Genomic DNA, 18,957 nt, shown 5'->3' with positions numbered 1-18,957 from the left:
TTTATGCCCACACGTGAAAATTGTCAAGGTTGACGACATCATCATGTAGGCTCACAAAGCCCAAGAGACATGTCACTTCACCCTCAACGACTTGTATAAATATGAGAGACCTCAAACCTCATTTGGCATCACCTCATCTCACACATTCTTCTCTCTCCTCATCTGATTGGTTCATACAACGATTGGGTAGTTATTTTCTCTCACATGTGTGCCAAGGAGGACGAATTATAGGCCGAAATTTCAAAATCCTATTGAAGGCTTGACCAGCATTGACCAGGGGTGCATTTAACAAGTTTGACTGCGATTTTTGGGTCAGAATTTCGTTTTTGGAAGGCCACATTGATTGGCACAGGAACCAAGGTATTTTGGGCACATCGATCGAGGCTAACCGCAAAGTTGACCACAAATTAGAAGTGAATAAATTGACCAAGTTTGTCCGATGTTTTTAGCACTGTTTTTGGGCTAAATTTGACCACCTTAGAACTTGGAAGGCCGAGTTTGACTGTGGGTTGACCAGGCTATTTTGGGAGAAGTTTGACTGTTGTTGACTGCAGATTTGACAGGGTTGTTTTCACTGTGATTTGGCGATTCAATTTTAACTTTTATACTCTCTCTGTGTTGAGCATTTGATATAATAATAAGAAGAATTGATCAAAGGGTTTTCCCCATATTGGGGTTTTTGCCCTACAATTCGCCAAATCCGGTGTCCTCTTGTCTTGGCTTGTCTTCTGCATTTTATTATTCATGTTCTATCTACAGGTACTGTCAACGTGATTTATGGTTAATGTGATTGCTATTGGAAAACTAACTTGGAAACTGTCATTGGGCTACCAAAGGAACATTGAAGTAATTGTGCTAAGCATAGAACATACCATTGTTAACTAAAATTAACATGGTATTGGAGGACAAGTGAAGACAAAGCTCAAGCAAGAGAGAGAAAAGCAATCACTAAGAGAGATCTATTGGTCAAGTCCCAATGGTTTCTACATCTTACTTCAAGACTGAGGACAAGCTCAACGACAAACTTGACTATCATGCATGGAAGATGACTTTGGATCTGACTTTGGAGGAGCACGAAGTATTGGACTATGTGCAAGGAAAAGTGGTGGAGCCTCCTTCAAATGCACCAGTGGCTAAGACGAAGTATAGAAAGGGTAAGGTCAAAGCAAAGAAAATTTTGGTTGATTTCATTCAAAACCATTTGGTTGCCTATATATCTTATTTGGGAACTTCTGCGGAGATATATGATAGGTTGGTTGGGATGTTCAGAGTGAACGATGCAAATCAAATCCTCCTTCTCAAGAACAAGTTGAAGGATATCAAGATGGATAAAGGAGAGTTTATCCAATCCTTCTTCATGAGAATAACACAAATCAAGAATGACCTATCTATTGGAGAAGTTATTGCAGATAGTAAAGCCTCAAGGCACTTCACTGGATACAAGGAGGCCCTCTCAAGTTTGGTTGAAAAGAAAACTAATTTGAAGATCATACTTGGAGATAATGACAGCCACTCCATGAAAGGGATAGGTATTGTCACTCTTCACTTGAATCAAGGTCAAAATATTCATCTTCAAGAAGTATTGTATGTGCCAGATTTGAAGAAGAATCTGGTGTCTATTTTTGCAATGGGAAGATAAAGTCTTCAAGGTAGCATTTGTTGATGGACAGGTACGTATTTGGCAAAGAAAACCTAAAGATGCATTTACTCTTGAATTTAGGGTTGAGGAAGTCCTTTGGGAGCTTCGGCAAGCGATACTTCTCTTCAATCTGAGCTATGACACCAAAGATTTGCCCGCCTATATTACAAAGCCTTACCTAGGGTAAGGAAGATGGTCACAGGTATGCCCGAGTTTAATATGAACCATGAAGGTGTTTGTCAGGGTTGTCCAACTGGGAAACATACAAAAGGACCATTCCCATCTAGTGAAAGAAAAACAATCAATATTCTTCAATTAGTCCATTCTGACCTGTCTGGTATGTTTCCTGTAACATCATTGGGAGGATACTTATTATGCAATCTTTGTGGATGACTACTCTGGCAAAATATGGATCTATTTCTTGAAGAGGAAGAATGAAGTTTTCAAATGGTTTCGTTCTTTCAAAGCATTGCTGAAAAATAAAACAAGGAAGAAGTTCAAGATATTGAGGACCGATAATGGAACCAAATATGAATCAAATGAGTTCAATGACTTTTGCAGAGAGACTGCCATTAAGAGGGAGAAAACTGTCCCATACACTCTTGAACAAAATGGTGTTGCTGAAAGGAAGAATTGAACAATCATTGAAGCCACTCATGCCATGATCCATGATCAAGGCCTACCCAAATTCTTATGTGGAGAAGCTGCCAACACTTGTATATATTCAAAATAGGAGCCTGCATCAAGCATTGGATTTCAAGGCACCCGAGGAAGTTTTCACTGGTAAGAAACATGATGTTTCTCATTTTAGAATTTTTGGTTGTCCTGTGTACTTTCATGTGCCTAAAGAGAAAAAAAAAATAAGTTGGAAGCATCTGGGAAGTGTTGAAGGAAATGTAACTAGGTTCAGTCTTCATATATGTACTTTTGATATATGTACTTATTCAAGAAAAGAAATATTATTTTTATAATATATGTCAACGAGTTTCTTTCTCATTGAAATAGGTCTAGCACACGTTAAGTGTTATACGTGAGTCAAATAGTCAAAAGAAAATGTTGAAGACCTTCAGGGCATGTTACACCATGTATGTTTATAGATTAGAGTCAAAAGGAATACCTCCAAGCAAAGTCAAAGTCTCCTCCTTGCAACGACATCCTTCAAGCAACAAAATGATGATTAAATATGTCAAGTCGACCTACTGTCCTCTAGTCAGCCTCAAGTCGGCCTAAAGGAGGGACAGTCCTCTATATATAGAGGTTGTCCACTCCTCTAAATAGAATGCACACACATCTCTGAAATTAGCGAAGAAAAGGAGGAAGTAAAGGGTGAACGAAGGACAAGAAAGGATCTCCAAGTGTAGCGAAGAAGAAGGGTATACAAGCGAGCTTAAAGAAGATTGTTTCTAGGGCAAGCTACAGCCACATGTGCGAGAAAAGGAGGGTTGTCTCTGTGGTTATGACAACAGCAACTCACGGCTGATATATCTCACAATTTGGGGCTAGTAAACTAGGCCTATAAGGCCTCCCAATCAAGCGAAGAAGAAGGGCACTCAAGCAAAGGAGAAAAGATCCTACAACATCAAGTAAACCACCACACATGCGAGGAATTAGCGCTGCATGACAGTCATATTAAGTCTGTACTTACATTTCAAGGAAGAAGCTCATTTGGTTAAAAGAAGGAAGGCATCATCTTATGTGAAGGAGTTCACTAAGGATCAAAGAAAAATATATCTTCTAGAACGAAGCATAACAAGGTCTATCACCAGTTGCCGAAAGAAGTAGGAGGATGAAGTGTCGGGGAAGGAAGTGTCAGAAGGAGGACGAACTGCTAAGAAAAAAAGTGCAGGAAGAAGGACTTGACTTGTGCTTGGAGGATATTCTTGTCAGGGGTCTAGGGTTTACCATTGATCAATAAGAAACTTCAATAAGAGAAAACTTACTAAACAGAAATTCTATTACTGCAGCAACTGATTTATTTTACCTACTTCTTTTCCAATAAGTTATTTACGAAATCCCTTCAGTAAATATTAAAATAAATTCTATTGCAGATATCACACCATTATACAGAAACAAACACATGCACAAGAAACAAACACATCAACATAGTTATTTTTGGACAATTGTCCCCGGAAAAACCCAATGCTAGAAAATCGGTGCAGCAGAGGATGATTTTATTAATCATCTTTTCTTGAGTACAACTAGGGTGCCAAACTGGCTTACCCAACAGAGATAACCACACGGCAGTTATACCACAAAATCCTCCGGTGCTTCCCCTAGGCTTAGCGTTAGTCCAACTAGCCTTTGCGCAGCTCTCAGACCCTCTGCGTCAGCGCTCTGCCTCACTGTGTCAATACTTGGCCTCTTTGCATCAACCATGCAGGCCCTCCAATCACTGCGCAGTCCAGCTGCCTCTGTGTCTTTTTTATTGGCTCTGCGTCTGCCTCTCTGATCTCTGCGCTACTCCTTCAGTACTATCCCTGCCTCTTTGTTATGTACTTGTTGCCTCTCACTGCAATCCAATCCTCTAATTCAAATTTCTCAGCAAGCCCCGCTCCAGAGATCGAACTGACTGGTCTCCCTCAGTATATCTCCAACTGACCCTCAAGTCTTCTCTTATACTTTTCATGTTGATGAATCAATGGCCGAGACTAAGTCCCTAATCAACGGCTAAGATTAAAATAGACTTGATCTTTATCTCTTAGAACTTAGAAGCTTCTCATCCTTATCTTTATTAATACCCATTAATATTTTTATTTTCCTAAATTGAGACTTAGGAACTCATTAAAAATATTAATTATTTTAATAACTCCTCATCCAAATGGAATTTTCCAAAACGATTTTTGGGTCTTGGAGATCTCATGTGCTTTAGCCTCTCCACCAATTTTCATGGCTAGAGCACATCCGATGCTACCCCAAATCAACACTCCCTCTTGGCGAGGAATGTGCTCTAGTAATGCTCCACCACTGAACATCACCTTGATCATCTTGCACCGGTACCTGTGCCGATGCTTGGCCTGCTACCCAACATCCTTTGCATTGTTGCCTCCTGTACTACTGCCCATGACTCTACCATTGCCAAAGCTACATCTGTACTGCAGCTCACTCTGCATCAATGTTGTCGCTGGTCCTTCTTCCCAACATTGCAACTCTCTCTCAAATATTGCATCATGCTGCTCATAGCACTACAATACCTGATACTTATCCATTTCTGCTCCTGAAATGGATTCTTTACCATCCCCATCTTTTCCTTGAAATAAGCGAACTTGGTTCTTCCAAGGGCCTTGGTAAGGATGTCTGCCACCAGTTCTCCTATAGGAGTGTAACTCAAATGCACAGCTCCTCATTGGACACAGTCTCTGACAAAGTGACACTAAATATCAATGTGCTTTGACCGATCATGAAATACTGGATTCTCAGACAGCTTGATGCAACTCTGATTATCACACACGATCCTGGTCGCTTCCATCCTTCTTCTGAATAGGTTTACAAGCAATTTTCTAAGCCATATGGCTTTGCACGAAGCTGTGCTAGCGGACATATATTCTGCTTCGCTTGAGCTCAGAGCTATGGATTTTTGTTTCCTACTGCACCAGGAGTTCATCCCTGATCCAATGTTGGAACAGTACCCAGAGGTACTTTTTCGATCTACTGAACTTCCAGCCCAATCTACATCAGTAAACCCACTCAGTCTGATATCATTGCTTCTAGTGTACAAGATTCCATAATAGAATGTTCCCTGTATACATCTAAGAACATGTTTGGTTGTTGCCCAATGCGCCCTCTTCGGTTCGACCATGAACTGACTGAGGGTGTTGACAGCGCAACAAATGTTTGGCCTGGTATTGACCAGATACATCAGGGACCCTTTGAGCTCCCTAGATAAGGTGGGATCAACATCCTTGTCTTCTAATGCATCAATTTTCTTCCATTTGGTGATCATTGGAGTAGCCATAGGTCTACAGTCCTACATCCTGAATCTCTTCATAATTCATTTTAGCATATCTCCCTTGTCTAAGGATGATCTCCCCTTTCTGCTGCCAAACTTCCAACCCCAGGAAATAATGCATCTATCCCAAATCCTTCATGTTGAATTTTGTGGCTAGATTCTTCTTGTAGTCCTTGATGAGCCTGGATGATCCTGTTAGGAAGAGATCATCCACACATAGTACTAGGATTAGAGGCTCATTCTCTACAACCAGATAGTAGAGATTTGGATCTGTGTCACTCTTGATGAACCCCATCTTCTGCAAGTAGCCATCAATTCGACCATACCATGCTCTAGGTGCCTGTTTGAGCCCATATAAGGCTTTCTTCAATCTGCATACATGAGATTTATTTTCATGTGTCTCAAAGCCTTTTGGTTGTTCAATGTATACTTCCTCTTCTATTACTCTGTTTAAGAATGTCGTTTTGACATCCATCTGATGAATCTCCCACCCCATCTATGCTGCAAGAGATATATACCTGGCTACTGGGGTGAAGGTCTCTTCATAGTCTATTCCTTCCTTCTAAGCATACCCCTTGGCCACAAACCTGGCTTTGTATTTTTTCACACTGCCATCTGCAGCGTATTTGATCTTGTAGATCCATCTCGAACCTACCATTGGTCTATCCTGAGGCCTAGGCACTACTTCCCAGACATCATTCACCATTATAGAGTTGTATTCATCTACCATCGCATCCATCCAAACTTGATGTTGAGCTGCCTCCTAAAAACTGGAAGGTTCCCCATCCTGAGCTACTAAGGCCTAATATTTATCTGGTTGTCTTCGCTCCCTTTTATTGTTCCAAGGTGCACCGATGAAATCTTCAATATCCCGCAAAATCTGTCGAAGTTCCCAGCTCATTCCTCCCCTAGTAGTAGGTGCATCTATTAGCTCTTCCTCTTCATGTGATTCCTCCTATTCTGAAGGAGAATTCTTAGTACTGGCTTCCACTGGTTGAAGTGGGTTGACCAACGACTCATCTTTTGACTGCTCCTCGGAAGGCATTTCTCGAGACTTTTTGAAGGCCCTATCTTCCATGAACTTCACATCTCGTCGAAGTAATACCTTCCTCCTCAATGGAAGATAGATTCTATATGCCTTAGCATTCTCGCCATATCCCACTAGATATCTTTTCTCTGCAGTTTGATCTAAATCCTTCCTCTTCCCCTCGAGTATACAACAATATGCTAAACTCCCAAAAATCTTGAAATGACTAACTTCAGGTGTCTTCCCGGTGAAGACTTTCTCTGGAGTAATCTTGCCCAATGCCCTATGAGGAGTTCTATTCTGGACATAGACTGTCATGCTACATGCTTCTACCCACAGGAATTTTGGCATATCCTGATCATACATCATAGCCCTAGCTGCTTCCACGATAGTCTTGTTCTTCCTTTCTACTACTCCATTTTGCTCTGGATTGTAAGGAGTTGTCCACTCTCTTCTGATGCCCTCCCTAGCGCAAAAATCGGTGAATTCCTTGTCGACATATTATCCACCATTGTCTGAGCGCAAGACTTTTATTTTCTTTCCAGTCAGATTCTCCACTAGAGCCTTGAACTCTTTGAATTGACAAAAACCTCATCCTTGGTGTTCAAAAAATAAATCCAAGTCTTCCTAGACTGGTCATCGATGAAGGTGACCAAGTATTCGGCCCCACTAAGAGCTTTTGTGGACATCGGTCCGCAGATATCTGAGTGTATCAATCCTAGTACACTCTTGGCCCTGTTTTTACTTCTAGGAAACGTTGCTTTGGCATACTTGCCTAGAGCACATCCTTTGCATACATCATCCCATTCTGTACTAAGATCTGGAACTCTTGTCACAGTTTTCCTGAGAATTCTCAAAGCCCCATGGTGCAAATGTCCCATCCTTCTGTGCCATAATGCATTCAAATCCTTGTCTCCATTACTGCCAATCAGTGCCATTGGTGATTCTAGCTGCAACCTGTTACTTCTGATTCCGATATGTACTTCCTTTTTCCATCTTGGGTGTTTGGCGTATACTTTCTCCTTAATGAAGAAAACATCATAGCCCTTGCTTTGAAGTTGTGATATGGAAAGTAAGTTCATCCCCAGTACTAGCACATGCAGCACATTGGTAGCTGGGAATCGCTCTCCTGTTTCTATTTGAAAAATTATGGTACCCTTCCCTACTAGAGTACACTTTGCTTTATTCCCCATGGTGATCTGAAAATTCATTATTTCCTCCTAATAATTTGAGAAACATTCATGGATTCTTGTCATATGCCAGGAGGCTCCATTGTCTATATACCATACCCCTGATGATGCAGAGCTTGCTACGCAAGCAACTTCTTTTAATCTAGAAGCTAACATAGAGAAATCGAAATTTCTATCTCTTGTGCAATTTTCTAAAAATATGCACGAGTCCCCTGACTTGGATGCCTCTGCATTACGATCTTGACCCATAATTGATTTTCCCTTTGTCTCTGATTCTTTGCTCTGATACCATGTAAATATTTCTAAACAGAAATTCTATTACTGTAGCAACTGATTGATTTTACCTACTTATTTTCCAATAAGTTATTTACGAAATCCCTTCAGTAAATATTAAAATAAATTCTACTGCAGATATCACACCATTATACAGAAACAAACACATGCACAAGAAACAAACACATCAACACAGTTATTTTTGGACAATAGTCCCCGGAAAACCCAACGCAGGAAAACTGGTGCAACAGAGGAGGATTTTATTAATCAGCTTTTCTTGAGTACAACTAGGGTTCCAAACTGGCTTACCCGACAAAGATAACCACATGGCAGTGATACCAAAGAATCCTTCAGCGCTTCCCCTAGGCTCAGAGTTAGTCCAGCTAGCCTTTGCACAGCTCTCAAACCCTCTACGTCAACACTCTGCCTCACTGCGTCAATACTTGGCCTCTTTTCATCACCCACGCAGGCCCTCCAGTCACTGCGCAGTCCAGCTGCCTCTGTGTCTTTCTTATTGGCTCTGCATCTGCCTCTCTGATCTATGCGCTGGTCCTCCGGTACTATCCTTGCCTCTCTGTTATGTACTCGTTGCCTCTCACTGCAATCCAGTCCTCTAATTCAAATTTCTCAGCAAGCCCCGCTCCAGAAATCAAACTGACTGATCTCCCTCAGTATATCTCCAACTAACCCTCAAGTCTTCTCTTATACTTTTCATGTTGATGAATCAGCAGCCGAGACTAAGTCCCTAATCAACAACTAAGATTAAAATAGACTTGATCCTTATCTCTTAGAAGCTTCTCATCCTTATCTTTGTTAATACCCATTAATATTTTTATTTTCCTAAGTTGAGCCTTAGGAACTCATTAAAAAGTTAATTATTTTAATAACTCCTCATCCGGATGGAATTTTCCAAAACGATTTCTGGGACTTGGAGATCTCATGTGCTTTAGCCTCTCCACCAATTTTCATGGCTAGAGCACATTTGATGATACCCCAAATCAACACTCCCTAAGTTAAGAGGGAGCCTGAATGAAATCTCCCTAGATAAAGAGGGTTTTGAATGAAAGGAATCTCCCTAGGAAAAGAGGAAGGTTGAGAATATTCCTTGTACAAGAATGATTAGATCCTCTCTTCTTAAAAGGGAGTAACAAATATGGTTCTCTACTTCATGTGTCATGCACTAGACTAGGACTAACAGTCATAAGCTTTAGTGAAGGCCATAAGTGAGAGAGGGAAATTGGAGAATGTATTTTTGAAGGGATGCTGAGAAGCCGGATCGATTTATGAAATATATTGTTGCATGAGAAGTAGGTAGGAAAGGAAGTTGCATGGTTAAGAAATATTTTGTCAAGATTAATTGGGAAAGCTCTAAAGTCCTACTATGAAAAGTTGAGAAGCAACATCAAAGTTGTCTAGAAGACCCCGAAGGTTTGTAAATGTTTATGTACATTTCAAAGTATATTATTGATTGGGGTTGTGTTTGTAAAGGTAAATCTCTCGAAGGTTTTGATAGCATGTTGGTTACCGATCAGTTTGATCAGGAGAGATTTGTTGTCCTTGATCTACTCGATCAAGGAGAGTTGAGGCTTTGTGAGTGAAGCATTGCCTGGGAGGACATCTGTTTGGCACTTTGTGTTGATGTCTAGGTCCCAAAGTAGGGAGGGTGGCATAGGTCAAAGAACTTTGACCATGGATACGAACCTAGGTCCCTGGGTTGATGGTTAGCAAGTAAGCATGATGGTAGCTAGAGGTTGAAAGCTTGAGTCCATCTTAGTCCTACCCGGATAGATTGCCCTAGTAAGGAATCTAGTCTATGGCATTGTGGTGCCTAAATTGTTGAGAGACTAATGGATAAATTGCCCTTGTCAAGAATCTAGTCCATCGCATTGCGGTGCATAAACCTCTTCGTAGAGGATGTGTTGAGATCTTCCATGTACCTCTATGGTTATATGTAAATATGAATACCTCCCTAGTTAAGAGGGAGTGTTGAAAAATGTAACTAGGTTCGATCTTCATAATTGTACTTGAAGTCAAAATGTAATATATTTGTCAAAAGAAAAGCAAAAAGAAGTTTATTATTATTGAAATTGACTTATTAAAGCATGGGTTTCATGCTTGGGTCATTTGTCTTAGGTCAAGCCTCCATTGTAGACTTTAGGTTATTGTCAAGGTCAATTTTTGAAGACTCCTCCATCCATCAAAGTCTCCTTGTTGTCAAAGAACACACCATCAAGTCGACTTACCTCAAATAATATCATATTGGCCTAAATACAGCGACACACCTCTTCATATATTCATGTCAGCGCATTTCAAGATACTATATATACACGTATAAGCACTTCGCTCAACACAAAGATAAGTTCGGATTTCAGAGACAGATTTTCGGTACCTACACAGTGAGATAATTCGGATCTTTCCAGAGAATGGGCTCTTAGTATTTCGGTGGAGGCACAGTCTAAGTATTTCAGTGAAGGCATAGTTTAATGTGTGAAAAATTGGTTACTCGGTTCCTACTGCAACAAACTGATTATATTTCACCTACTTGTTAAATTAATTGAACAAGTTACTTGCAGTTTTCTACGGCAAATACTAAAATGCATACACTACAGCGTACACCAAATAAAATTGTGGAAACTAAATATAGCATGCGAGAGAAATAAACATCACACACATCTACATAGTTATTTTTGGACAAATGTCCCCCAAAAAACCAATGTGGGAAAACCGGTGCAGCAGCTAAGGGTTTTATTATTATGCAGTAGTAATTTTGAATACAATCTCTAGATGCCCTTCTGGCTATCCAGTACAGAGAATATTACTTACAGAGAGATGAGTGAGATTAACTCACACTATCCCTCACACTATCACTAGAGATCCTGGCTAATTTAGCCCCTGACTGCCTCTGCGCACTCCCTACGCATTCACTACGTAGGCCCTGCATCACAGCTACTGGGGTTTGCGTCACTCCTCCCGACTGATCGATTTGCCTCTAATATTTTGACTTCTACCCACTCGGTCTCACACCCCGCCTTCTAGCTCTGGAAATCGATTCTCCAACAAATTTACGAATGCCTCTAGGCTTCTACGTTGCCTTTGCATGTCTCTGCGTCAACCTCTCTGGATCTGCACTGCCTCTATTGGATCTCTCTCTGCCTTCTCTGTTGAGTATTCCCGGATCAGAAAAAATCTCCAACTGGAACCATCCATGCCCCTCACTGCAAGAAATCACTTCGAATTTCTCTCCTGACAACTCCTATGCTTCAGAAATTCGATCTTTTGATCTCCCACTCAATGTGTCTTCCAAATGCCCATCAAGCCTCTTCTTATAATCTTTTTGTTGAGAACCAATGGCCCATATTAGATTCTAATCAATGGCTCAGATCATTTTGGCTTAATCTTCGTCTTTTTCTACAAGTTTTTCCCACAGTTAGATTAATACCCTTTGATTATTTTAATTTCCTAAGTTTAGACTTAGGGACCCATTAAAAATAATTAATTATTTTAATAAAACTGTCTCCGGATGGAATTTCCCAAAACGACTTCTGGGTATTGTGGAATACATGTGTCCAAGCCTCCCTACAAATTTTGAGGCTTAGAGCACATCTGATGCTACCAGAAATCAACATAATGAAGTTAGCACTTCGCTATATATTGTAGAGATGGTTTAGATGCTACCACAATGATAGGGTCTCAACACATTGACTAGATCTCAGTGCAATGACAAAGGTTTTAGTGCTATCATATTTCAGTGAAAAACAGTGATGAAGTCTCACCATAGTGCCACAATCTCGGTGAAATCTCAATGAATGATTTCAGTGCTAGTGCAAGCACATTGATGTAGTCTCGGTGCAAACACAGTGACAAGGATTCGGTGCAAGCGCAGTAATGAGGTTGACTTGATGGATGGAGGTGGTCTTGTGTCTAAGTTGTAAGGGTCGTGGTCGTCTCATTTTGAATCTACTGAAGGAAGAATTTTGATTGGGTTTTCCCCTAGAGTGGTGTTTTTCCCTGGCAGCGTGCCTACATCTTGTGTACTCTTCTATTTGTTGCTTGGCAATAGTCTTGACGATAAGATAATATAATTAGAAAGAACAAATAATAATAATGAAAAACATCACAAGATAATGTCATAATAAGAGAAATCGTTTTAACTGCCACTATATGGATTTCTCAACACCAGTAATCCAGCACGCTGTGCAGGTCCCCAATACAATTCCCACAGGGGTTAGCTGCACTAAGCCTCCGCCCCCTGCTTTACGCCATCTACCATCTTTGAAATGGGGGGAACGACTGGGAGTTGCCCAAGGATTTGTTCTCAGAGAAGGAAAAAACATGTTTTTATAAATACAATTATTTAGTTTTCTAATTATTTTAAATAAAACATTAGCATCACTCCCTTTAATGTTACAACCATCTTAATTTTATTATTTTCTGATCATTTCCACAGAATATTTTGTTTGCACTTTCTTCAAGAGGACAAAGTAAGAATACAATACCTGACCAAAGGGACTGAAAAGTTGTTGCAAATCTTTCTTTGTGGCCTCAAAAGCGACATTTCTGACAATAATTTTTGTTGAACTCTTGCTCTTGTCATGTTTCTTTTCATGAGTTGATTTTGCTTCTTTTCTACTATGGCTCAACTGTAGAGAAAGGGCATGCCCATCAAGAACACCTCCCTGCAGCAAATTAATCAAATCATGTAGCGTAAGACTCATCTTTAACTTCAAGTTCAATCAGATCAATATAAAGCCTTTTATGAGATTACATCAAACCAACATCAACACATAAATTAGCCTCTGTATTAGATGAAAAGAGAGAGTGGGCTACCTGCAATTTCTTGCAAATATCCCTTGCTGTTTCATTACTGTCAAATTCTACAAAACAAAAGCCCTTGTTTTCTCTCCCAGGAGCATCCCCCTTCATCTGCATGCTAATGGTAGCCACATTAGAATCTCGTCATAAAAAACTACAATCATTCTAATTCTCTCTACTCGAAGCAAAAAGGAAACAGTACCGTTATACTTCGAATTGCTCCTCCCTTCACATGCTGGTTGAAATGTTTTTTCAATGCTGCTGCTGTGGTTTTGAAGTTCAAGTTTTTAACAAAAATGGATCCAGACAACTGCAACATACAGAATTTCAGATAAGTGAATCTGATTTTTTGGATACATTTACAACTTAAGTTACATCATGAATCTTAGCATACCAGGAAAACAAATTTCTTGATGGTTAAAACCATGTTATATAAATTTATATACCCATGGCCCTAACCAAAATGTATTTGTTAAATTCATCAACTTAGTAAATACCTAAAGTCACTGATATTAACATTGAACCATCCACATCTTCTGCCAAAATTTTGTATTTTATATTTCAAATTATTTAAAATAAAATGAAAATTAAAACTGTTTCAAAATCAATTCAGCTTTGCAGTTTGCAACATTACTACCAGTGCCTTTTCTCACTGAATCTCAAGATTTACACAGGCTATTTAATTGTAAGATACTAATAAGTGAATCATCAGAAAAAAGAATATGCAGAAAAGATAATAAACAACATGAAAAGGGGTGTTGCACAGGTTCAATTGTTCAACCACTAATGACCTTACCTCCCATCATGAGCTAACAGAGCAAGCAAAGTCCACAAGGGATGAGTTAGCCAGAATCAGCATTAAGACATAAATCGCCCTGTATTCCACATAGCTCATGAAATAGATTAAGGGGTGTTCCATGGGGATGCACCCATTAGGGTTAGAACACGCCCCCCATGTTTCCCCTTCATCAGACTTCATATGGAGAAAGAATAATTCCATATACCATTCAGAATTCAGAAGACTTTAACAGCGTTCAGGATTTCAGGATTGGCAAGATTATAGCACGGGATGAATTGCCATTGTTCAGATTTTATCGTTATTATTTTTATATTTTATAATTTAGAGACAGGATCCCTATGCTACGGACCCCGATGTCTCCCTCGAAAAATCTTCATATCTAGCTTGAAGTTCAGCTGCATTAATTTCTGCATAGGGTCATCATCAGATCCTTTAATTTCTTTTCCCTTAGATTCTTTCAAATTACTTGGACCCCTATCAAAACCTGGAATTTCAGACTTTCCAGATGCTTTCTTATCCTTTTCAATTTCCTCAACTAAAACCTGGGCAGCCTTATAATCATTACTTTTAGCACGTCTTAACTCATAAGAAGTATCAGCATTTAAGACATCAAAATAGAAATCCAAAAGAGACTTGTCAAGAGGTTTATAATCTTGAGGTAGTTCTTTAATAATACCATTAAACCTCTTATTAAATTCTTCTATTGTTTCATTTTCTTTCTTCTTTATGACGTCAATAGCTTTAACTAGATGTATTTCTTCTCTCTTATCTCCATGCTTGTCCTTAAAGGCATTAATAATCAATTGCAATGAATTAAACGAATTATCAGACTTTTTTGTAAACCAATCCAAAGCATCTTCCTCCAAGGAAGAACAAAGAGGCTCATCTTCACATCTTCATGATTATAGCCAGCACCTCTAGCATATTTACCCAACCAAGATCCAAAGGCTTTTAGATGAGCATTAAAGCTAACCGCATTATTGCATTGGAAATAGGGCAACTTATAAAGACCATTCTCAGGGAGATCATGGGGATAACCTTGAATGTTGGCAAAGTTACAAGGGGCGAACAAGTCCATGATGTCTTGCTCAGCCGGGTCAGGGAAAAGCAAATGATATCAGAGAGAGCTTCTCGTCCAAGATTAAAAGTAAGTGTACGGGAAGAGAGCTTGTGTAATTAACTTTGAGAACCTTTTCAAGATCCGAAGTAGGATTAACCAAGCAACTTGGATGCCTCCTAGTACACGCTCTTGTAGAAGATGAAAGAAGTGGAGTCGCCACTCGAACAGAAATCTAACTTTGAAAAACCCAAGATGTTAAGGAGGAAGTTAGTAAAGGGAACCAAGGACAAGAAACTTATCCTGGTGAAAGATGTTAGAAACCAGGCACCAAAAAATGTGGCGTGGCCAAGATAAATGAAAATATGACAGGTGAAAAGATGAAAATGATTAAGACGAATGTCGCAAAGCCAAGGTCCAATAAATTGTCCCCAGCAACAGCGCCAAAAAATGTTGTCGCTCAGATTATACAGGCACCGCGACAACGACTCGGGTCAGGGGTTGTCACCCTAATCCCCAACTTCTTCGTTCTAGCTGTCACCCAATAGCAGGCTATGGGGGGTAGACACTATGAAAATGAGATGATGAAGGACAAGTTGGGAACCAAGGAGTCTAGGAGACACAGTGAGTGGCCTAGCTACCTGATTAAATTTAGCAAGATTTTAAGGATTAGATTAAATTTATATTTGAGACTAGTGCCTTATGGAGTAATCGAATAGACAACTACTGCTTAGATGCCTCGCTAACCTATATGTTATGCAAATCCTAAGAGCTAGGTGTGATGCAAAGACCTTGGTTAGTTTTAATTAAATGCCTAATCTAAATGTGACCTTCCATTAACTATTTTGAAGCTAGGCTCCAAGGTAGGTCGTGGGAAGGAAGCTGACAAGAAGCAAGCAAGGGCTTGATTAACGATACCTTATGTTAGGCTCCTATCACCCAATGTCTTCGGCGCTACAGAGACTTTGGCTCTGACAACTGCAAGGTCATCGTGTTAACCACCAAAGAGTTGCTAAGCCCCTCAAGCTAGATGAGAAGGGTGGCCCTAGAAGTCTATCAACCAAGCTTATGCTTGGAGGTAATTTATCAATGCAACTAAACTAAGGATGCAATGCAAAGATGTTGAGTGAATCTTAGGTTAAGATTTGCTTAATGATTAAGTACTTAAGTTATAATCAAATCTTGAGTTAAGAAAACAAGTACTTGACAATGATATTCAAAAGACAATCTTAACCATAAGGAGAATGTGCCAATTTAACAAATGCAACTAAAATACAATGGGTATCCATGATACAATATAAATCACCAATATGCTCAAGATAAAATTATCATCCACAAGAAGATATTAATCATGAAACAATGACAACAAGTAAATGAGAGATAAAGCACTTATGTTATTTAGAACGAGGATTGCTTCAATAAAGAGACAATGCCTTTTTAAAAACTGATGCCAATACTGCAATTAGTTTCCTTATCGCCAACAGGAGATGTCAATGACAATTAGACTTATAGATCAATATGTAAGAGACACCAATATCCAATAGACTCTTAGATTCACTTACTAGCAAACCATTTAAAGAGATTTAGATTTTTTTATAGAGAGAGCTTATAAGTGCAAACTTAAAACGAACAATCAAAGTTTTAGTGTGTTCTTAGCAGCAAGATACTTCATCAATTGTCAAATCCTTTAGCAACCTAATGTAAACAACGTCTTCAATTACAATCAATCATCATCAAAGAACATGAACAAGTGAAAGTGTTTTATGTTAATGACAGCAGTAAGCTAACTTATTACAACAGTGAATCTCTTATGATAATTAGGACAGCAGTGAGATATTTCAAGGCTAAAGATGCCAAACAGTCCTAAAATCCTTACTTCCTTTTCAGTCAAATTAGAATACTTACGATAGAGAACAAACAGTGAAAAGGTGCATATGCACTTGATGTAATTTCAGACCTTTATAATGCTTATGACAGTCAACAATAAGCCATGTAGTGAGCCAAAAAATGACAAGCCAATTGATGCAATGAAATGTTGATATGCTTAAATGATTTTAGGCCACTTTTATGATTGTTTTACCACTGTTATCACAACAATTAGATGCTGCAAATTAAATCAGTGAGGGAGCAAGAGATAAATGTTAAATGAGCTCAGAAATTTGTATGATGGCATTCCTATGCTAAGATCAGACCTTATGATGCCTTTCCAAACAATAAGACAGTCACCTAAAATTGCAAATTATACCAATCAGAAAATGCTCATATTTTTATGAGTGACCACAACAAATACGTTGAGTTTGTTATCAGTGACTTCGTGTTGATTTTGTAAAAATCCTACCATTAATAAAATATTTTGGCTGCTAATAGAACAGAGATGAATAGAGGGCTTGAAGACGCAAACCAATGAGCCCTTTGGGCTTGTAGATGCTTAGTGAGAATGCCCAGAACTTCTCCAATAGCTAGAGCACCTGTAAACACGAGAATAGTCCTAATATCTCTGCAAAATCCAACAAATTTTACCCAGAAATTAATTTTAACCAAACCGTGAGGAAAAGAGGACAACAAGGCCAATTTAGGCCCACGGCTAGGTTGTACAGGCCTTAAGGCCTGCTGTCTAGGGCAGTGGAGGCCTGCGGCCCTGAAAAAATAGGCAGTAGGGCTTGCGGCAGGAGTAAATAGGGCAGCGGAAGGCAGGGACAGAGAAGGAGGGGTTTGGAGACAGTGGCAGGCTTGGAGGAGAGAAAATGAGGGCAGAGGAGGCCACGACAGGCAAGAAGGAAGGGCAGCGTGGAGGAAGGAGGGGAGCCGAGGAAAGAAGTGGCTGGACATAGAGAATAAATCTCATGGCAGAGATGGAAAAGGCTGCTGCGGGAGGGAGAATGAGGGCAGAGGAGGCCACAACAGGCAAGAAGGAAGGGCAGTGTGGAGGAAGGAGGGGAGCCGAGGAAAGAAGTGGATGGTCAGAGAGAAGAAAGCTCATGGCAGAGATGGAAAAGGCTGCTGCAGGGAAGAAAAGGGCCAGCAGCAGGCTTGGAGGAGCCTCCTTGGGCTGACGGCAGGGTTTGGAGGGCCAAAGAAGGCCAAAAGATTTAGACGTCCGCAAAAAAAATCAAATTTGCCTCGGATTTCCACAATTTGCCTAAAAAATACCACTAGAAATCCTCTTGAAGGCTGACGGATTCTCCTTGGGCTTGAGCGTTGAGCTTGGAGGAGCAATAGATGGTGGATCTTGCCTTCCTAGGCCTAGATCCACCTCTAGAAACCCTCTAAAAAATTTCCAAGACCTGAAATCCCCGAAAAATCTTCAGATATAGGTTGAGGTTCACCTGCACAAATAAAATTACAAGAGCCCAAATCCCCAATATATACAAAAAATTAAAATAAATCCCAAAACCCCAACTGCAAACAAGTGTTAGTGAATAAAATAATTTAGACAATCTTATTTTACAATATTCACAATGATTTATGGCTCTTATAAGCATATCTATTCATTTAATGCACAATAAAAAAAATACAGATGAGCAAAATAATTTAAAGGGGTGAGCAATGGCCAAGATCTTTCCAAAACCAATCGTTAGATGAGCCTTGAAATTTAACAATGTGGGCTCTTAAGTTTTCTTGTCTTGGGAGTTGGTTGGTCCAACCGAAGACTTCCCCTCACACCTAAGATCTGAATCCCTGAAGTCTCTACACACTTAAGATCAAGTTATTAGATCAATATGGGCTAGATAGACACCATAACTCTCAAGATCTATAGATACTTGCTAGATCAATCAAGTTAAAATGCATCTCTAAACCCAGTAACTAAAGCAAGATACATGTGCAAATAATTACTCCCATCATTGGCTAATGAAATAATAACTTGTAAAATATTATTCAATAAAGCATTAAGAACATGATCCAAAAAATAACCACAAGAAGCAGAAGAGGAACACCACCTTGAATAAACCCCAAAGTCTTTTGCTTTGTTGATCCAAAAAAAGTATTACAACCAGTATAGCTTGACTTAGAGCTTTTTAACAAAATTTTCTCTATCTTGAGAAACAAATGGGTTCTAATTTATAGAAAAATCCTCCAAGTGGAAAATAACGACTAGTTGGCATGATACTCGTCAAAATAATCTCGACCTTTAATAAATGTTTGATCATTTTTTAAGCTCCATAGTCGAAAATATTCATTTTTTAGGAATTTTCGAATTTCTTATTTAACCCATT

The 18,957-nt window shown here is 39.5% G+C and overlaps 1 protein-coding gene across 1 annotated transcript in view; it reads right to left on the bottom strand.

Moving 5' to 3' along the window:
* The window catches only part of LOC149144366 (nucleotide/nucleic acid binding protein), a 235,977-nt gene that overhangs the window by 21,562 nt on the left and 195,458 nt on the right, over positions 1-18,957 (bottom strand). The window contains exons 14-16 of the mRNA XM_089452135.1: positions 13,090-13,197; positions 12,903-12,998; positions 12,572-12,751 (exon numbers count right to left, since the gene is read on the bottom strand). Coding sequence (XP_089308261.1) covers positions 12,572-12,751; positions 12,903-12,998; positions 13,090-13,197 — 384 coding nt within the window. The remainder of the gene's footprint in view (positions 1-12,571; positions 12,752-12,902; positions 12,999-13,089; positions 13,198-18,957) is intronic.

The sequence above is a fragment of the Pinus tabuliformis genome, chromosome X, assembly GCF_031772625.1.
Source record: "Pinus tabuliformis cultivar Carrire ecotype Pingquan chromosome X, CPIR1, whole genome shotgun sequence".
NCBI lineage: Eukaryota > Viridiplantae > Streptophyta > Pinopsida > Pinales > Pinaceae > Pinus > Pinus tabuliformis.
The sequence above is the reverse complement of the archived record's forward strand: the minus strand, read 5'-3'. Positions and strand labels throughout refer to the sequence as shown.